At 39.7% G+C, this 18,408-nt stretch overlaps 1 protein-coding gene across 2 annotated transcripts in view; it reads left to right on the top strand.

The window, feature by feature from the left end:
* The window catches only part of SVEP1 (sushi, von Willebrand factor type A, EGF and pentraxin domain containing 1), a 207,086-nt gene extending 191,885 nt beyond the window's left edge, over positions 1 to 15,201 (top strand). For both annotated transcript variants that reach the window (XM_086315927.1, XM_086315928.1), the window contains 5 exons: positions 1,212 to 1,382; positions 2,579 to 2,674; positions 4,432 to 4,527; positions 10,127 to 10,220; positions 14,816 to 15,201. In XM_086315927.1, the coding sequence (XP_086172053.1) occupies positions 1,212 to 1,382; positions 2,579 to 2,674; positions 4,432 to 4,527; positions 10,127 to 10,220; positions 14,816 to 14,837 (479 nt within the window). In that variant the 3' untranslated portion in view covers positions 14,838 to 15,201. The remainder of the gene's footprint in view (positions 1 to 1,211; positions 1,383 to 2,578; positions 2,675 to 4,431; positions 4,528 to 10,126; positions 10,221 to 14,815) is intronic.
* The last annotated feature ends 3,207 nt before the right edge of the window (positions 15,202 to 18,408 follow it).

Here is an 18,408-nt window from a genome sequence, read left to right as displayed (position 1 = left end):
AGCCATAGTCCTCTGATTCACTCAAGTTTTACAGCCTAGTCCAAAGACCACTGTCACTGATAATCCCCTGGGCATAATTAGTTACACTGACCTCAATTTTCTGCACTATGGTAACCAGGCCTCTAATACAGCTGTTTTTAAATTATGTGACTGTATTTCTTTATCTGTCTTTACCCATTTGAGCAAAGGTACCATGTTTTCTTCATTTATTTCTTTCCAGTTTCTTGTACACAGTAAGGCATGAATACATGTTTATTTGATATGTGACTGATTGAATTAATGTTTTTAACTACTTTAGAAGGAAAAGAAAATTTAGAAGAATCAGAACATTTGATCATGGCCTCTGGCAAGTTTTCAAATGGTATTATGGCCAGAAAGTGGCCTTTTAAAAGCCAGTTCATGAAAACTCATCTAAAAGTTAGCCTTGTACAAACTAGAAACTGATGAGAATCCTGGCTCCAATCCAGCCCTTGTTGTATGAGGCACTGCGGAACAACTCTAGTTATCTAATTTATCCCCATAAAATTCCCAAAGCAAAATTAGTTATAAACATTTTTATTTAAATATTCAAAACATGGGCTTTTAAAAGACTTCAGTCTTACATATTCCAAAAGAAGAGGGTCACTGCTTATAGTCTTGAAAAGAGGGAAACTAATGTGAAAGCTTGAATTTCATAAACCCTGTCAAGCTGTGTAAATGGAATTATCTTTAGGTTAGAGACAATATTCCTTCCTTTACTCATTTTTCAAATATTTATTGAGAGCCCACTGTGCCAGGCACTGTTCTAGGCACTGATAAAACAGCCATGATGGAATCTGTATTCCTGCAAATCGTGATCTTTAAAGTGATCGGCTGTAAATAATCCGCATCCACTTCTCTTCTTATCTGATAAGCTAAGCACCCTGCATTGAAATTCTTATATCTCTTTGATGAGGTATAAGAAGACAAGACTTGGTGCCTTGAGTATAAAGTACCTCAGCTTCAACACATGAATCAGAAGGCAAAACCTTTGATCTTGTACATTTAATTTTTCTAGAGAGCAGCAGGTGATGCTTTTAGTTTCTGGTGTCTTTTAGATTTAATGTAGTTTAAAAGGTTACCTTTTTGTATTTTATCTTTCTTCTTTAAGTCCTAGAGGTGAGACTATGCTCTCTCTCCACTGGCTGGGTTAGTATCGCAAGCTTATTTTTTGTTTGTTTATTTTCCTATAGAAATCTCATGTGGTCCGCCAACTCACGTAGAAAATGCAATTGCCCGAGGCGTACATTATCAGTATGGGGACGTGATCACCTACTCCTGTTACAGTGGATACATGCTGGAGGGTTCCCTGAGGAGTGTTTGCCTAGAGAATGGAACCTGGACATCACCTCCTGTCTGCAGAGGTAAGGAGATGTTTGAATGGTTAGTTATTAGTGAAGCTGTAGGAAAATGTATATGGAAGTCTGATATGGCCAATAGCTAGTAGGCATGCTATTTCATCTTTCCTTGGCTTTCAGTTTTCTCTTATCCCGTGTGTTACTTTCCTTAACTTTACAAGTTGGAGTTTTGAAAGCTTGCACATAGACCTTTGGCCCAGTACCTGGCCCCTTCCTGAGTCAGTCATGGCTCCTTAAGCAAGTCTTCTCTCCAGACCTTAGGAGTGTTCTCCAGGCGCTAGGCAGAGCTGTGTCATGACTGGGTCATGAGGTCAACCTCCTGGACACTCAGGTGTTTCAATACAGATGCCAGTTCTAACCAACCATCCTTAGCAGACCCCGTTGCCCCATAAGGAATGAGGCCCCATATGGGATCCTATCGTGACTAATATGGTAAATTTTTAAATCTTTTAAGGAGCTTCCACATTGTTCTCTATTGTGGCTGTGTCTATTTACATTCCTACCAGCAAGATAGGAGGGTTTCCTTTTCTCCACATCCTCTCCAGCATTTATTATTTTAGACTTTTTGATGATGGTTGTTCTGACCAATGACCTCATTATAGTTTTTATTTGCATTTTTCTAATAACTAGTGATAATGAGCATCTTTTCATGTGCCTGTTAGCTCATAGGTTGTAAGAAAATATGCAAACTCCTCTTGAGAGGGGTGCTGAGGAGCTACCTCCTCAAGAAATAGCTCAAGTGTCACTTAAAGTCAGAAGTCAATGAGAGTTGTGTGTCTGTTTACTTGTTTGTATCATCACTTCTTTAAGAGAATGGGGAACCCTGGCAGCACCAGAGAGCTATTAGCCATCAAAGGCTTCCTTTAAGGGAATTTTCAAATCTCCTAGAAAGGCATTTCCCCTGGTCCAGATAAACGGAGACAATCTTTCATAAAAACCACTTTGTTCTCTTTTGCCCTGAATCCCCAAACTACTAAAATGTTTGATAGTTATAATCTCAGAACTACCCAAACTTGTTTATGTCCCTCCTGAGCCCCTCACGTTCATCCCCAGCCAAATCTTGAAACTGGGTTTCGTTTCTCTTCCTTAAGACTTGATTCAAGGAAATAATCTGAAATGTAAATGATCAATCCTGTTTTCTGACAACCAGCCTTGCCTTCCCGAATCCCCTAGATTTACGACCCATCCTGCTTGTTTTCCAGCTGTTTGTCGATTCCCATGTCAGAATGGAGGGATCTGCCAACGCCCAAATGCTTGTTCCTGTCCAGACGGCTGGATGGGTCGCCTCTGTGAAGAGCGTGAGTCTGTCCTCATATCTTACAAATTGTGTCCTGAGATTTTACTTTGAGTTCCAATGGTTTGCCTGGAAGCTGTCAACTTAGGGGCATTACTAGGAACTGGCTTTACTAGTGGCAGGAATTTTCTTGCTTAAATCCCGTAACACACCAGACAAAGGGCTGAGAGCTTATCTACATATGTCATTTCATTGCAGAAGATCTAGAATATTACAGATCTTGAAAATACAGTTATCAAAATCCATCTAAGGCCATCTCCACCTGCCTACAGATTTCCAGGAACCTTCTTGGGAAGGAGCTTATAATAAAGGGTTTCCCAACCTTGGTCTCCCTTTATCTCAAGTCCATTTATCTTCTGTGCTGCTTCTTGCTACAGTTAGTGTAAATTCATGGCATTGCATAAAATTGTACTTTGCAGGTAAGATAGGGAGCCCATCATTCATTAAGAGTAGCTCTTTCCAATTAAAAAAGAATAAATTGGTACTCCAGTAGCTAGACAATGCTTGATACTTTAATACAGAATTTCAGTCCTCAGGAAAAATACATTTAAATTTGAGTTTCCAGGAGAATGTGAAAAAGTGGCTTTAATTTTTTTAATGTCTAAACTATACTTTGTTTCAAAATCTTTAAAATATATATACACATGGATAAACTTATTGGGAGTGTATTAATCACACTGAGTCATTAATATGATGGCCATTGGTCTATATCAGTTTTTCCTAAGGCCAGACATTTTATTAGAAATTCTGAAACTTTTTAAAGTGTAAGTATTTCAACTAATCAAGAAAGGAAAATATACAACGGAAATCAGTTTAGGATGCTAATTGCTCACCAAAGCAAGTGTTCTCACGGTGATTCAGAAAGAAGAGAATTTTTCCTTCTTCTTCTCCCCAGTCCTACCTTCCTACTTAGGGCTTCCACGTGTGACCTACTAGAATGCCAAGGATCATCGCAGGCCTGGCTTTGCTGAACATGTGCCTTTGATCAGTGCATTTGATCAGGGCTTCCCAGGCTTTCCTATGCTTACAGACAACCAGGGAGAGGGTCAATGCGGGTTCTGATTTGGTAGATCCAAGACAGGACCTGAGATTCTGCATTTCCAGCTAAGTCCTATGTAATGCCAATGTTTTGGTCTTGAGAACCATGCTTTGAATACCAAATCAATAAACAGTCTCACTTCTTTTAAACAGATAACACCTCTTTACGGACCTCAGTGATTTCTAGTAGGAGAAATGATTGCCATGCAGAATGTCAGGGAGGCCAGATTCAGTCACCATTAGGCCTCAGCTCCAAGGAAATAAAGGGTGGCGGCTACTAAAGTGTTGCCCACACCAGCCCATGGAAGAGCTTATCTGACTGCCATTTTCACATTTAATTACAGCCAAGAAGAGAACCTCAAGGCAGCCAAACCCTCTTAGAGCATTTTATGTAATTTGTAATGGAAATTTGAAACGATAATGAATGAAAAGCATTCTGCTTATTTTGTGAAGAGAAAGCAAAGCGCTTAGCAGGCATCAATTTCAGTGTGTCCTCTCGGAAAGAGTGCACTTGGCATTGGAGTCGTTACACGAGGCTAAGGGTCCAGATTGACTTTCTGGATTGTGTTTTCTCAATAATACTGATTAATAAACACAGCATATACAGGAAGGTTATTTAGTGGGTCATCTAAGGTTTTACTCCTCCTGGAAAATATCTTTGGAACACGCGATCATGTCTGAGTGTGTGGGTTTTGATCCAGTCCTTTTTGATCTCCTTTCTAGCGATCTGCATTCTTCCCTGTCTGAACGGCGGTCGCTGTGTGGCCCCTTATCAATGTGACTGCTCACCTGGCTGGACAGGGTCCCGCTGTCATACAGGTAGGCATCCTGGCATAGTTGGTTTTATTGGTGCCTGGGCTCCATGAAACCCTAGAGAACAACTGATGAGTGTGACTCAGATTCAGAGGTGGCAGTAAAACAGAAGGGTATCAGGGTTTCTCACGAATTCCTCAAGATGGTCTCTTGAATGGTGGTCTCAGTGCTCAACCTATTTCTACCTCAGAGACACCTCTCAGGGTGGTATGACAAATAAGAGCATCTGAGTTAACTCATTGGTCAGCCTTCTTCATGTCATTTGCTCTGTGTTGCACAATGTAGAGAAAACATAATGCAGAAGTTCAGAAGAATATTTATTTAAATCTCTATGAAGCTAAATCACTAAATTTGCAGTAACTATTTGGAAAGAACGGACTCTAAATAAATACAATTGAAGTTAAAGTGAAATAACTCAACAAGAGATGGTTCCTTATCATGGAAGACAGTAACAAACTATTGTTGATTTGTGATAAACATGTCCTCATAGCGACCCATGCTCAAATACCTGCCTATCCACTATACTTTGCTGTCTGTTGAATTGCTTGATTTTGATATTTCCCTGCCCTCACTAGATTGTATGCCACTGGTGGGCAGGGATATTTGTGATCTTTATATTCTCAGTAGCTAGCATAGTGCCCGCGTATGACAGGTTTTTCAGTAATTGTCTAAATAATCCTACAGTCTAAAATGATAGATTTTTTTTACCTTTTTAATGTCCTAATTGTCAGGCAACTGTTAAAAGCATAGAACTCACTGTATTTATTTTGCATTAACTCTAACCCTTACTATTGCTCCTGTAAATAATAATTATACCACTTCCTATGAGGTTAATTGTAAAACAGAGCAGGCCAACTGACACCAGAGCTTGTCACGAACTCTAAGGCTCAAGTGACTGTATAATTTAGCCTCCAAACTGGGAGGTTGGGAAGATGAAAGGGGCTATTAAGAAGCAAGTCAGGGAAATGGGAGTCAAAGTTGCAAAAACCCCAAATCAGATGTGCAGCCACCCCACATAAAGCCAAAAGTGAGCCATCCATGAGTGTAGGAAAGAAACAATGTAATACTGGAGGCTAAATTTGAAGCTTTTATTTGAAACTCTTGATTTTTTGCATTTCTCCATTTTTATTTTCATCAGAGAAAAGGCAGACGTCAAATGAAATGGTACAGGGGTTGACTCCTGATTGTATTATCTCTAGTGCTCTGTTGTAAACCTTGTTGATTTTAGAGTACCATAGATGAGCTTTGGGTGGTGTAGGAACCCATGACATTTCACTCTTACATTAAAAGTTTGATATGTATGTATCTTGCCATATAAGTGGGCTCATAACTTTCACTAAAGTCTCAAAGAAGCCTCCTGTAACACCCCTTAAAATCTGATATCACCATCCCATGTTCTCACTTATTATTTAATAAACTTTTATGGAAAACACAGACAACTTTTAGATTCCTTTAATGGCTTACATTGGTTATGACTCTGTTGGTTATAGAGGAAAGGAACCAATTTGAAATACCTCGAGAAAAATTGGGAAAAACAAAATGAAATAAAAATAAAAGAAAAAGGAGGGCTAGAGCAAGGGGTATTTGAAAGTCTTAAAGTAATGTTTGGTATTTCTTTATCACAAATCAACCTTGATTTTTAAACATTTTTTATTTGTTTGTTATTTTGCTATGCTGGGTCTTTGTCGCTGTGCGGGCTTTCCCCTAGTTGCCGCAAGCGGGGGCTCCTCTCTAGTTGCGGCTCCGGCTTCTCACTGAAGTGGCTTCTCTTGCTGCGGACCACAGGCTCTAGCGGTCTACTTGGCCTTCAGTAGTTGCAGCTCCCAGGCTCTGGAGCATGGCTCAGCAGTTGTGGCACACAGACTTAGTTGCACCTAGGCACGTGGGATCTCCCCACATCAGGGGTGGAACCCATGTCTCCTGCATTGGCAGGTGGATTCTTTATCACTGAGCCAGCAGGGGAGCCCCCAACTTTGCTATTTATCTATATTTCTCATGCATACAAAATTGAACCTATCTGCAAACCAGCTTTGCCCTTTCCCAGGCATCTTATCTCTGTAGGTGTTGGCAGCATGCTTCCAGATGGAGACACTCGCAAGTCGCCCTCCCGCTTCGTCTACCAGTATCAGCACTCCTTTCTGTTTCTTCCCACTCCATATCTCTTGCATCCTACTCTATCTCCACTATCACCAACTAGTAGAAGACCTTTCCTCTGGATCACTGCCAGAGTCTACTACTTAACCTTCCCATTTCTATTTCCAAAATAACACCATTACACATGGCTCTGGGCATATCTTTGCCCTGTTTAAGAACCTGAAATGGTCGCTTGTTGGCTCCACATCCAGCCCAGATTCTTCTGCCTCCTGAGGCACTGCGTGGACCGGCAGCAGCACAGCTGATACACTTACTTCCCTTCCTGCCAGTCGCATCTTGTCCCCTGCAGACATGGCTACTGCCTGTTCCAACTCACCTCCAAAGGCCTGCCTAAGTTTCCCGTTATCCCTAAACTTGCTCTCCACCACGGAAATCTGTTTTCTAACATTCCATCTCTAGACATTACACAGTTAGCTAGAACCACGCCATTTAAGGATCTTCCCTGGTCACTCAACAATAAAGAATCCACCTGCAATGCAGGAGACGCAGGTTCGATCCCTGAATCAGGAGGATCCACTGGAGGAGGAAATGGCAACCTACTCCAATATTCTTGCCTGGAAAATCCCATGGACAGAGCCCAGCAGGCTAAAGTCTACAGGGTCACACAGAGTCAGACACGACTGAGGGACTAAACACACACACACGCCATTTAAAGCTCAATTGATCTGACTCATTTGGATTTCTTTTAGTTCCTTAGCTCCTGACATTAAGCACCTGCCTGACATGAGCCATACAGTCTTTATGGTTTTCAGTTTTGCTGCAGCTACCTCAGCAAAGACCCCACTTACATCCATTAGGTATTAAACATACAAAAGGGTACAAAACAGGAGATCTTGCTCTCCAGAATCCAGCCTAGAAAAGAAGAAGGGATGTAGAATGGCCTATAGCAGAATGGCCTGTATGTATGTGACTGGAGGCGAATTGAACTCTCTACATATCAGTAGTAAAATGAGTAAACCACCCCAAATGTAAAGTGAGGTCACTCAGTCGTCGACCCAGGGGTCGAACCTGGGTCTCCCGCATTGCAGGCAGGCACTTTATGGTCTGAGCCACTAGGGAAGTCCCAGTAGATGTTCAGAAAAGGATTCACAAGCGTAGAATCAAAGGAAGAGCAAGGTGGAGCTCATTCCAGACAAAGGCATAGAAGTGTAACACAAACTTGATCAGCTAACTAGAGCCAGAGCAGAAGCCATAGAGGCCATGGAGGGGTATGACCGGAAGTGAAATAATAAAGCTAGGCAGAGCCAGATTAGGAAGTGCAGTGTGTACTTAATTATGTCTTCTGAGCCACAGAAGCTGTTAAAGGGACTTAAGCAGGAAAATCATGTGATTAGATTTTCTTTTAGAAAAATTATTTTGGGAACAGTACAGAAAAGGGCAGAAAGCAAGCCTTAAAAATAGACTTGTTAGAGACTTATCCCAGCCTGAATTGGCAAGAGGTAAAGAATCTGCCTGCAGTGCAGGAAACCTGGGTTCGATCCCTGGATCGGGAAGATCCTCTGAAGAAGAGATGGGCAGCCCACTCCAGTCTTCTTGCCTGGAGAATCCCGTAGACAGGAGCCTGGAGGGCTGCAATCCACAGGGTCCTAAAGAGTGGGACATGACTGAGTGACTAACACTGACATTCAATGAAGTCTAGAGAAATGGTGACCAAAAAGGATATATTTGAGAGAAGATAGATGAATCCACACTACCTGGCTATAGATTTATTGTGGAAATAAAGGTCTAAGGAGAGTTAAGGTTGACATTTCCAGTTTAGGCTTCTGAGTGGAAGATGGTGCCATTTACTGAGACAGGGAACCCAAAAGGAAGAGCTTTGAAGGTACAGATAAGGAGTTAAGTAAGGACAGGCTGAGTTTGAAGATACAGATAAAAGAGTTAGGTAAGGACAGTTGAGGTTGAAGGTACAGATAAGGAGTTAAGAAAATACATGCTGTGAAAGAGGAACTGGAAACACATTCCATTATTCTTACCTGAAAAGTTCCATGGACAGAGGAGCCTGGCAGACTACAGTCCATAAGGTCACAAAGAGTTAGTAAAGACATGACTGAGCACGCATGCATGCATGCGCAAGAACACACTGAGTTTGGAACACACAAGGGAGAGGTCTGACAGGCACTTGGATGATGTATCTTCCCAGAAGATACACTGCATTGAAGACAGATATTAGTCATCACTGGAAAACTTTTGTGGAGGAAAAGAAATCTGTGCAGAAGGTGGCATGAGAAGGTGCCCAGAATGGAATGTTGGTGTCACCCATGTTATAGGGAAGGAGGAAGGTGTTAAGCTTTTACATGGAGAAGTGAAAAATAATAATTTTTAAAAATTATTAGTACAGTCAGTTAGTGCTAAATTCATGGTATTGAAAAGGAGTGATTTTTTAACATTAGCAAACAGCTATGGAGAATTAGTTGTAGATTATTGAGTTTTATTTTTGCTATTCTTGACCCTGCTTCATTTCATAATTTCCTTTTTGTTATATTGCAAATATGTGCATTTTGTTGGCTTGCTTGTCAAGAAAGCTCACCAAGAGCAAAGACTGGTGTTTTCATTCTTATCCTCTCTCAATGCTTATCAAGTGCCTGGATTGCTGACGTTTTCCCTATATTTTACGAATGAGTGATAAAGAAGTGACGTTTCTTTATCTCTCACCAAAGATGAGTTTTTCATCTGGGGAAGCCTGCATTTCCAAGCTATAATGAGACTGAAATGTTTCTCATTTCCAACTTTCTCCTAACAGGCATCTTATTTTTTTCTTTGATACGTTAAACAGGCTGGTCTTCATCTGTTTTTAGTGTCCTTAGGTTTTTTAACAAGCAGATTCATGGAGAAGAAGAGTTTGACCCTGAGACTATGGACTGTGAGAAAGATGGCTGTATAGTAAATCTCTCAGCTTTCACTCAGGGTTACATCAGTGGCTCATTTTTAACTCGACCCCAGTCTGTAAGTCCAATTAAAGTTGGTAAAAGCCATGAAATACATTTCCTAGCAAGCACAAAGGGCTTTTGAATCATTTGTTATGTTAGCCAGTCTATGTGCCTGATCTAGTGTCGTAAGAATTAACATCTGATATAACGACTTTATCAGTCATAGTTCATTGCTGGCTCTCTCAAGAGCTCGACAGTCTCATTGAGCATATGAATAATTTTCAGTTCAAAACTGTCAAATTAGTTACATAAATAATTAAAGAAGAGAAAAATTAGTGGACTCAGAGTATGCAGGTAGAACTTAAGCTGGGATTTAAATATAAAGATCAATTCTTGCTTGGAACTACAGAGGGAGGTGATACCACATAATAATGTGAGATTGAGCCAACTGGCAGGATGTAGTCCATGAGGAATGGTGGCAGCTAGAGCAGAGAGCAGAGTCAAATCTTATTCTGTATGTCTTCATGAGCATCTTCGTGATTGCTTAGTATTCATTAAGTAAACGCGTGAATTTTTCATCCCAGCTGTCTGCCAGTCTCCCTGCTTAAATGGTGGAAAATGCGTAAGACCAAACCGATGCCATTGTCTCTCAGCATGGACAGGACATGACTGTTCCAGGTAAGACAACCAAAAACTACTATTTATCTACAACATGAGAAGACTGAAATTCAAGTTAAGTTGCCCCAAGAGCCAGAAGATATCTCTGGTTTGAAGGTAAGCATTTTGTATCCAGAAATATCCGTTTTGAGATTTGAACTAAAGCCAAATGAAGAAGTATTACTTAATATTTGACAGATAAAACAATGATTTCTCAAAAACACACATTTATTACAGCACAAATACTAAAATTGAAGCAACACAATTTTAGAGGATTAGAATAGCCTCTGCACAAGGAGGACATGCAAATTTGTGTAGTTTTTTGACAAAGAGAAAGGGGTTAATTAAACAAGTTAACGCCTTCTTGAATGGTAGATTTCACCCTTCATAAGAAAGGATACAAATAAATGATGAACTCAGTATGGTTTACTGATGTTCATTTGCATTCCTATTTATAATAAAAATAGTATTGATGATAAGGAACATTTATTTTTAAAGTCAAAATTTTTGTTCCATATTTTTTACAGTATATATAGTCAGTATTTAATGGACTAGAAGAAAATTTATGTAAAAATGTGTTCTAGCAATTGATTTCTCATTTGTAAGCAGATAAATATCATAGTTGAGAAAAGATTATCCCAAAATACAGGAAAAATAGTTTGAAAGTTTAAATATCATAAACTTTTTATTGAAGTATAATGGACATACAACATTATATTAGTTTAGGATATTAGTATAACATAGTGATTCAGTATTTCTATATGTACACATTGTGCAGTGATCACCCAGTATAGTTAACTATGTAAGTCCACGTATGTAGTTATAACAATTTTTTTCTTGAAATGACACTTTTTAAGATCTACTGCTCTTAGCAACTTTCCAATGTGCAGTACGGTATTATTAATTATAATCGCCATGTTATATATACTATCCCCATGACTTACTTATTTTATAACTGGAAATTTGTGCCTTTTGACTCCTTTCACCCGTTTTGCCCAACCCCCCCACCCACCTCTACCTCTGGCCGACCACCAATCTGTTCTCGGTATCTGTAAGTTTGGTTCTGGTTTTTGTTTTTAGATTCTACATATAAGCAAAATGATACAGTATCTGTCTCTCTCTTTCTGACTCATTTCACTTAGCCTATTCACTTTCATTTTTCACTTTCATGCATTGGAGAAGGAAATGGCAACCCACTCCAGTGTTCTTGCCTGGAGAATCCCAGGGACTGGGGAGCCTGGTGGGCTGCCGTCTATGGGGTCACACGGAGTTGGACATGACTGAAGTGACTTAGCAGCAGCAGCAGGAATGACCTCAAGGTCCATCCATTTGTCACAGTTGACAAGATTTCATTCTTTTTATGGCTTCATAATATTCCATTGTGAGGCGTGTGTGTGTGTATTTATAAAGAAAATTTTCTTATCTGCTCATTCATTGATGGGCACAGGTTGTTTCCATGTCTTGGCTATTGTAAATAATGCCAAAATGAACATGGGAGTGCAGACATCTTTTCCAATTAATGTTTTCATTTTCTTCGGATAAATGCCCAGAGAGTTGCTGGATCACATGGTAGTTTTATTTTAAATCTTTTGAGGAAACTCCATAATATTTTCTACAGTGGCTGCACCAACTTATACTCCCACCAGTAGTGCACAAGATTTCCTTTTCTGTACATCTTCAACAATGCTTGTTATTGTTTGCCTTTCAGATAATAGCAATTCTAACAGGTTTGAGATAACATCTCATTGTAGTTTTAATTTGTATTTCCTGATGGTTAGTGATGTTGAGCATCTTCTCATATACATCTGTAAGTTCTTTATGTAGTTTGAACATTAACTCATAGGATATATGGTTTGAAAATACTTTCTTCTATTCAGTAAGTTGTCTTTTCATTTTGCTGATGTTTTTCTTTATGGTGCAGAAGTTTTGGGTTTGATGTGCTCCCACTTGTTAATTTTTGCTTTTGTTGCCTTTGCTTTGATGGCAAATCCAAAAAAAAAAAAAAAATGCTAAGGCTGATGTCAAGGAGCCTATGGCCTATGTTTTTCTCCTAGGAGAAAGAAGAACTTATGGTAACTTCTTTTACCATAAGTTAATTAACCATATATATGTGGATTTATTTCTGGGTTCTCTATTCTGTTTCATTGATCTATGGTCTGTTTTTATGCCAGTACCATATCATTTTGATTACATACTGCATCATACCATTGATAAAATATTTTCAATATTATAACATTGTCTACATAAATATTTGCAGTGTTGGAATATTACCAGCTCTATTTAAAATTTTTAATATACATCATTATATTACATCACTTAGATTTGTATTATGTACATTTACTTCTATATTATAGGAATCATTAAAAAATGGGTATTTCCATATTCATTTTTTTAAGTGAAAAATTCAGTTAACTGGAAAGAGTATTTCTTTTTTCATGTCCTTTTATTTAATTTTGATTGGACTATTAAAGTCAACTTGCCAAGACAAAAATCTATTTAAATACAAACTTAATTATTGAAAATATCTGTTTCATGCTAGTGAATTTCTTTATATCAACTCAAGTATATGCATCTCTGCAGAAAGAAAAAAAAATTGAACCCTGAAGGACAAATTTGGATTGTACAAGTATATTTAGAAGTTTCTAACAGAAAAATGATAGTTTTACCTGAGAGCAGAGTTGAAAGAACTTAAGAAAATGAGAATCAAACTGGAGAGGATTTCTGGGGAAATGAAAAAAGCAAAGAAAAGAAAAAGCAAAGATAGAAACAATGCCAGTGACTCAAAAAGGAACAGGAAGTATTTGTAACATTCTTATTTTAAGCTTTATGTTTCAGCTACTTCATCTTACGGATAAATAAAGGAAGCTCAGAGTTTGTGTGGTTCTCTAATATCAAAATACAATTGACCGTTGAGCAAAATGAGTTTGAACAGCATGAGTCCACCTATATATGTATTTTTTTTCCAATAGATCCATAATACAGATCTATACAGTCTTCAGTTGGCTGAATCTGTGGATGTGGAACCACAGATTGATGGTAAAATCATCCACCAATTTTTGACTGCTCAGAGGGTCAGCGCCCCTCACCCCTGCATTATTCAAGAGTCAACTACCCCTATAGGAACTTTTTCTTGACCAGAGAATATCCAGAAATAACTTACTTTATAAACAACAAAATGCTATTAATAAAGGTAATAAAATCTAGATTTTTTCAATTCAAAAGCTTGATAAAGGAATCCAAAAAAAAATGATGGCAAATTCAAGGAAAGATCAACCCAGAAGACCCAGCAGCCCCCCTCTCCTTATACTGTGATGGGTTTTAAAGGAGACCTGTATTAGCTAGGACTCTGTTATTGCAACTCCAAGTGGCTTAAGCAAAGAAAGGAGTCTGTTATCACAATAATGAGACCTCATATGGAATCCCATACATGGGTTGGCTGAGCATGAGGGCAAACAGACTGAGGACTTGAAGACATCTAAAGTCTCTCCCCTCCCATCTCACCTGTCTCCAGCATCTTCTCCATCGTCACAATGCAGAGCGCTTTCCTCTGCTTCTCAGTTCACGTGGAAGGACCCTCTGCCCACAGAAATAATGTGCTGATCCATTTTAAAACTGCAGGAGAAGAACTCATTAGCCCAGATTAATTCAAGGGTCCACCATGGATCAGTCAGTGGTGATCCTAGGTTGGGTTATTCTAATGTGAAAGTTCATTTTGCTAAAACTTTTACCATGCCTTTGGGTAAAGGGTAGAGACTGACAATTCATTGATGAAAGAAAGGTGGAATATAATTTCCTGAAATGGGATGGAGAGAAAGCTTTTCTGAGAAATCAAAGCAATAAATGTTTACAAATACTTCTTTCTCTTTTGTAAGATTGAGTGCCTCAAAGATTGTCTCCCTCATACTTAATAAAGACATAAAAATTGATGCTCATGGTAAAGAATCCACTGACAATGCAGGAGACCTAAGAGATACGGGTTTGATCCCTGGGTTGGAAAGATCCCCTGGAGGAGGGCATGGCAACCCACTCTGATATTCTTGCTGGGGAAATCCCATGGACAGAGGAGGCTGGCAGACTGCAGTCCAGGGGTCTCACAGAGTCAGACACGACTGAAGCAACTTAGCACAGCTGGTTGACAGAGCGATTTTCAGGCGGCGTGACAGCTGGTGGAGAAGTACCCTGTGGCATTCATTAAGTCCCTCAATCTGTAGCCTTCTCTCCTGATGAGTCATTCCCAAATGGTTCAGTCCTCAAGGCAGATACTGTGTTTCCTCTGACTATGCACACAAAATGGATCCTAAACAAATGCCATAAATAAAAACCGTAGACAGTTCACGCTGTAAGAGACCTTTAGGTTCACGAAGTCCAAAGCCCTCATTCTACAGATGAGCAGATTATCAGAGCAGATGAGTGACAGAGCCAGGACTAAAACTCCAGTGTGCTGGTACGTTAGTACTTTTTCTCCGTGCCCCTTCGTTTTCTCAAGGAATGACCCCCATCCATCCAAACCACATCACAGGTGACGCCAGGTATCTGAGACTGTCAACTGTGTTTTAATCAGCCCCCAAACAGCTGTTCCCCTTTCTTTACTGTTGAATCTTTGTTTTTTGTTCTAGGAAAAGGAGGACTGGGTTTTAACCACCGCACAACCAACCAGCTCTCCTGAAATGCAGGATCATCTCTTCCTGGCAGTCCTGGACATCACACAATTTACGTGAAGACTTTCCAACACGGTGCTGGGTCTTGTCTCGTTTCAGTCGACTTGTTACTTTGGGTTGACCCTTTTATTTTGTGTTATAGTTTGTTATTTCTTGTGACATACCTTCTTACATGTTTCCATTTTTAAATATGCCTGTATTTTCTATATAAAAATATATTAAATAGATGCTGCTCCACTCTCACAAAATGTACATACTCTGCTGTCTATTGGAAGGTTCCTGGTATACATTTTTATTCAGTTACTTAAAATGATTTTTCAATTAAAATATATTTTGCTACTAAATAATGTTTTTCCAGTAGTGCCATTTTGTGAGGGAAAAAAGAAGAGGATTCGTGACTGGTGCCGCTAGCATATAATGAGATTACATGGAATGTACTGAGAAATGACAGTAAAGGAGACCCCTTCATGCTGGATCCATCATGTCTACAATATATGTAACAGTAAAAGTTTCCTTTTATTTAATTAGAAAGTAACTATTGCACCTACTATCCTCCATGCAAAACACTGTTCTGGTGCTGAGGGAAGCCTGACTAATTCCTTCCCCAGCATTTGGAAAGCTGTGGGCGTCAACTTAATGGATGGGGGAGGGGGGGAAACATGACCATGGTTCACAAACTAAAGTGCTTCACTTCCTTCTCTCAGTTGGAATAAGAAATGCAAGAACTGGAAGATTAACAGAGAGCCCATTCCTGGGTCATAATCCCACCACTCACTGCTTTGGGAGAAAGGAGATTGGAATAACAACAGAAAAGGGGAAAGGGAAAGGCAAATGGGGAAGTTGCCACAGTTGTGCTCCTGGCTCCACCTCCAAAAAAAAAAAAAAAAGAACTGAATTTGCCTAAGGCAGAGCTGAGCTGCCCCTCCATTCCCACTGCTTCCCCCTAACTCCATCACGATCCTTCTACCAGGATAAAGATTTTCTCAGACTTTCAGGGGTAGGGGGGAAGCCACAACATTGGATTTGTTTAAAATAGGAAAATTGCAGTCAATTCATCTCATCCTTTGGGAGAACTGCTTCCACACAAGGCACAGAGCTCTCTGTAACACTGTGAAGAGACGTACGATACAGATCTTGACTGCCCAAGTGGTTCTCTTCACTGTCTCCTCTTCGGTCAGCCACTGACTCCTCTTCCTTATTTCTTCCAACAGTCACCCTCTTGACTAGTCTTCCCTGTTTATGAGTATTCCTTTTATTTAATTGATGCCCCCATCGACTCCCAAACTATGTTGATTTTTGTTATTTATGATCATAAAACTATCCTAAATCTAATAAAAAGCAGGGTGGTACCAGAAATTTTAAGCTAGGGAAAGCTACTACAGTTGAAAGCAAAACTCAGTTCTGAAAATGTACCTACTATGTAAAATTTGTATTGGGTTAGCTTGAATAGATTAAAAGATCTATACCTAACAGTAAGTTATATTAGTTGAGTTGTGCAGACAGGACAAGGAAATAAAGCATCTTATGAGTGAGGTTTGCAAATTATATGAGGATCTACATAACTAAAAATGTGATTCACAGGGAAATAATATTAAAAGCAGTTGAAAAAATTTTATTTATTGCGATATAGTTGATTTATAATGTGTTAATTGCTGCTGCATAGCAAAGCGATTCAGTTACGTGTGTGGTTGCGTGCGCATATGCGGGCATGCGAGTATGCATGCTCAGTCATGTCCAACTCTTTGTGACCCCATGGATTGTACCCACCTGGCTCCTTTGTCCATGGAGTTCTCCAGGCAAGAATACTGAAGTGAGTCGCCATTTCCTACTCCAGGGGATCCTCCTGACCCAGGGATTGAACCCGTGTCTCTTGCATCTCCTGCATTGGCAGATGGAATCTTTACCACTGCAGCACCTGGGAAGCCAATATATATTTATATAGTATATGTTTATTATATTATATATATATATAGTATATATCTCCTTTGTACTCTTCTCCATCCTGGTTTATTACAGGATATTGAGTATAGTTGCCTTGGATACACAGTAAGACCTTGCTGTTCATCCACTCTGTATATGACAGTTTGCACCTGCTAACCCCAAGCTCCCAGTCCGTGCCTGCCCCATCTGCCTCACCTTGGCAACCACAAGTCTGTTCTCTCGTCTGTCTGTGAGTCTGTCTCTGTTCATTTCTGTCATGTTTTAGATTTTGCATATGTGGGATAGCATATATTTTTCTTTTTCTGACGTCAGTTAGTGTGATATCTCTAGGCCCATCCATGTTGCTGCAGTGGCATCTTTCATTCTTTTTTATGGCTGCGTAGTGTTCTGTTGTATACATGCCACATTTCTTTATCCATTCATCTGTCAGTGGACATTGAGCTTGTTTCCCTGTCTTGGATTTTGTAAACAGGCTACTGTGAACATAGGTGCGTGAATCTTTCTGAATTATAGTTTTCCCTGGGTATATGCCCAGGAATGGGATTGCTGGCTCATATGACAACTTTAATTTTAGTTTTTTGAGGAACCTCCATAGTATTTTCCAAAGTGGCTGTACCAATTTACAGAACAATGTTATTTTTTAAACCTTTAGTACTAAATATATTCACTGTGAATTCTTCAATTTCTAAAAAAAATGAAGTAAGGGTGTTTCTCCAGTATTAAAATCTGTAGGAATTAAAGTGGTGCATTCTGGGTTGAGAAACATGAAAACATCAGTGTGAACGTCTATACCTGCAAGTGTAAATATTCTACTTAAAAACTCAGAACTCATCAAGGAAGCATCAACAACCAGTGACAGTTTTGTTGTAAAACATTAGAAAGTTAGCTCACTGGCATTAGACAGTAGGTAAAAATTTGAAAATCCTTTCATTTGTATTCTCACCACATAGAAATAAATTCAGGGTGGACTGGGGAGTTAAATATTGATTATCTAAAAAAATTAAAGACTTAAAATAATCTTCTAGTTTAGAAGTTACAGAAAAATTATGGTACGAGTAATAGATTTGATAGCATAAATAAATAAAAAGTTTGGGCTATCATTCTAAAAAACGTAACCAAAACGGAAAGAGAATCCGTTGGTGGCCCAGCGGTGAGGATTCCTCTTTTTTCGTTTGTTTTGGCTGCGCTGGGGCTTTGCTGCCGCCGGGTCTCTTCTCTCTTCTCTCATTGTGGTGAGTGAGACGCTGGGGCTTTGCTGCCGCCGGGTCTCTTCTCTCTTCTCTCATTGTGGTGAGTGAGACGCTGGGGCTTTGCTGCCGCCGGGTCTCTTCTCTCGTCGCGGTGAGAGCTGCTCTCTAGTTGCGGCGCTCGGGCTTCTCGCTGTGGTGGCTTCTCTTATTGTGCAGCACAGGCTTAGTTGCTCTGAGGCATGTGGGATCTTCCTGGACTAGGGATCGAACCCGTGTCTCCTACATTGGCAGGCGGACCACTGAGCCACCAGGGAAGCCCATGGACTCTATTTTTTTACTACCAAGAGTATGGATTTGGGATCTTCCTGATCAGGGAATTAAGATCCCACAAGCCAAGCAGTGTGGCCCAAAAAAAGAGGA

This window comes from Bos grunniens, chromosome 8, assembly GCF_055505025.1.
Source record: "Bos grunniens cultivar Pamir isolate PY7600 chromosome 8, Bosgru_T2T1.0, whole genome shotgun sequence".
NCBI lineage: Eukaryota > Metazoa > Chordata > Mammalia > Artiodactyla > Bovidae > Bos > Bos grunniens.
The sequence above is the reverse complement of the archived record's forward strand: the minus strand, read 5'-3'. Positions and strand labels throughout refer to the sequence as shown.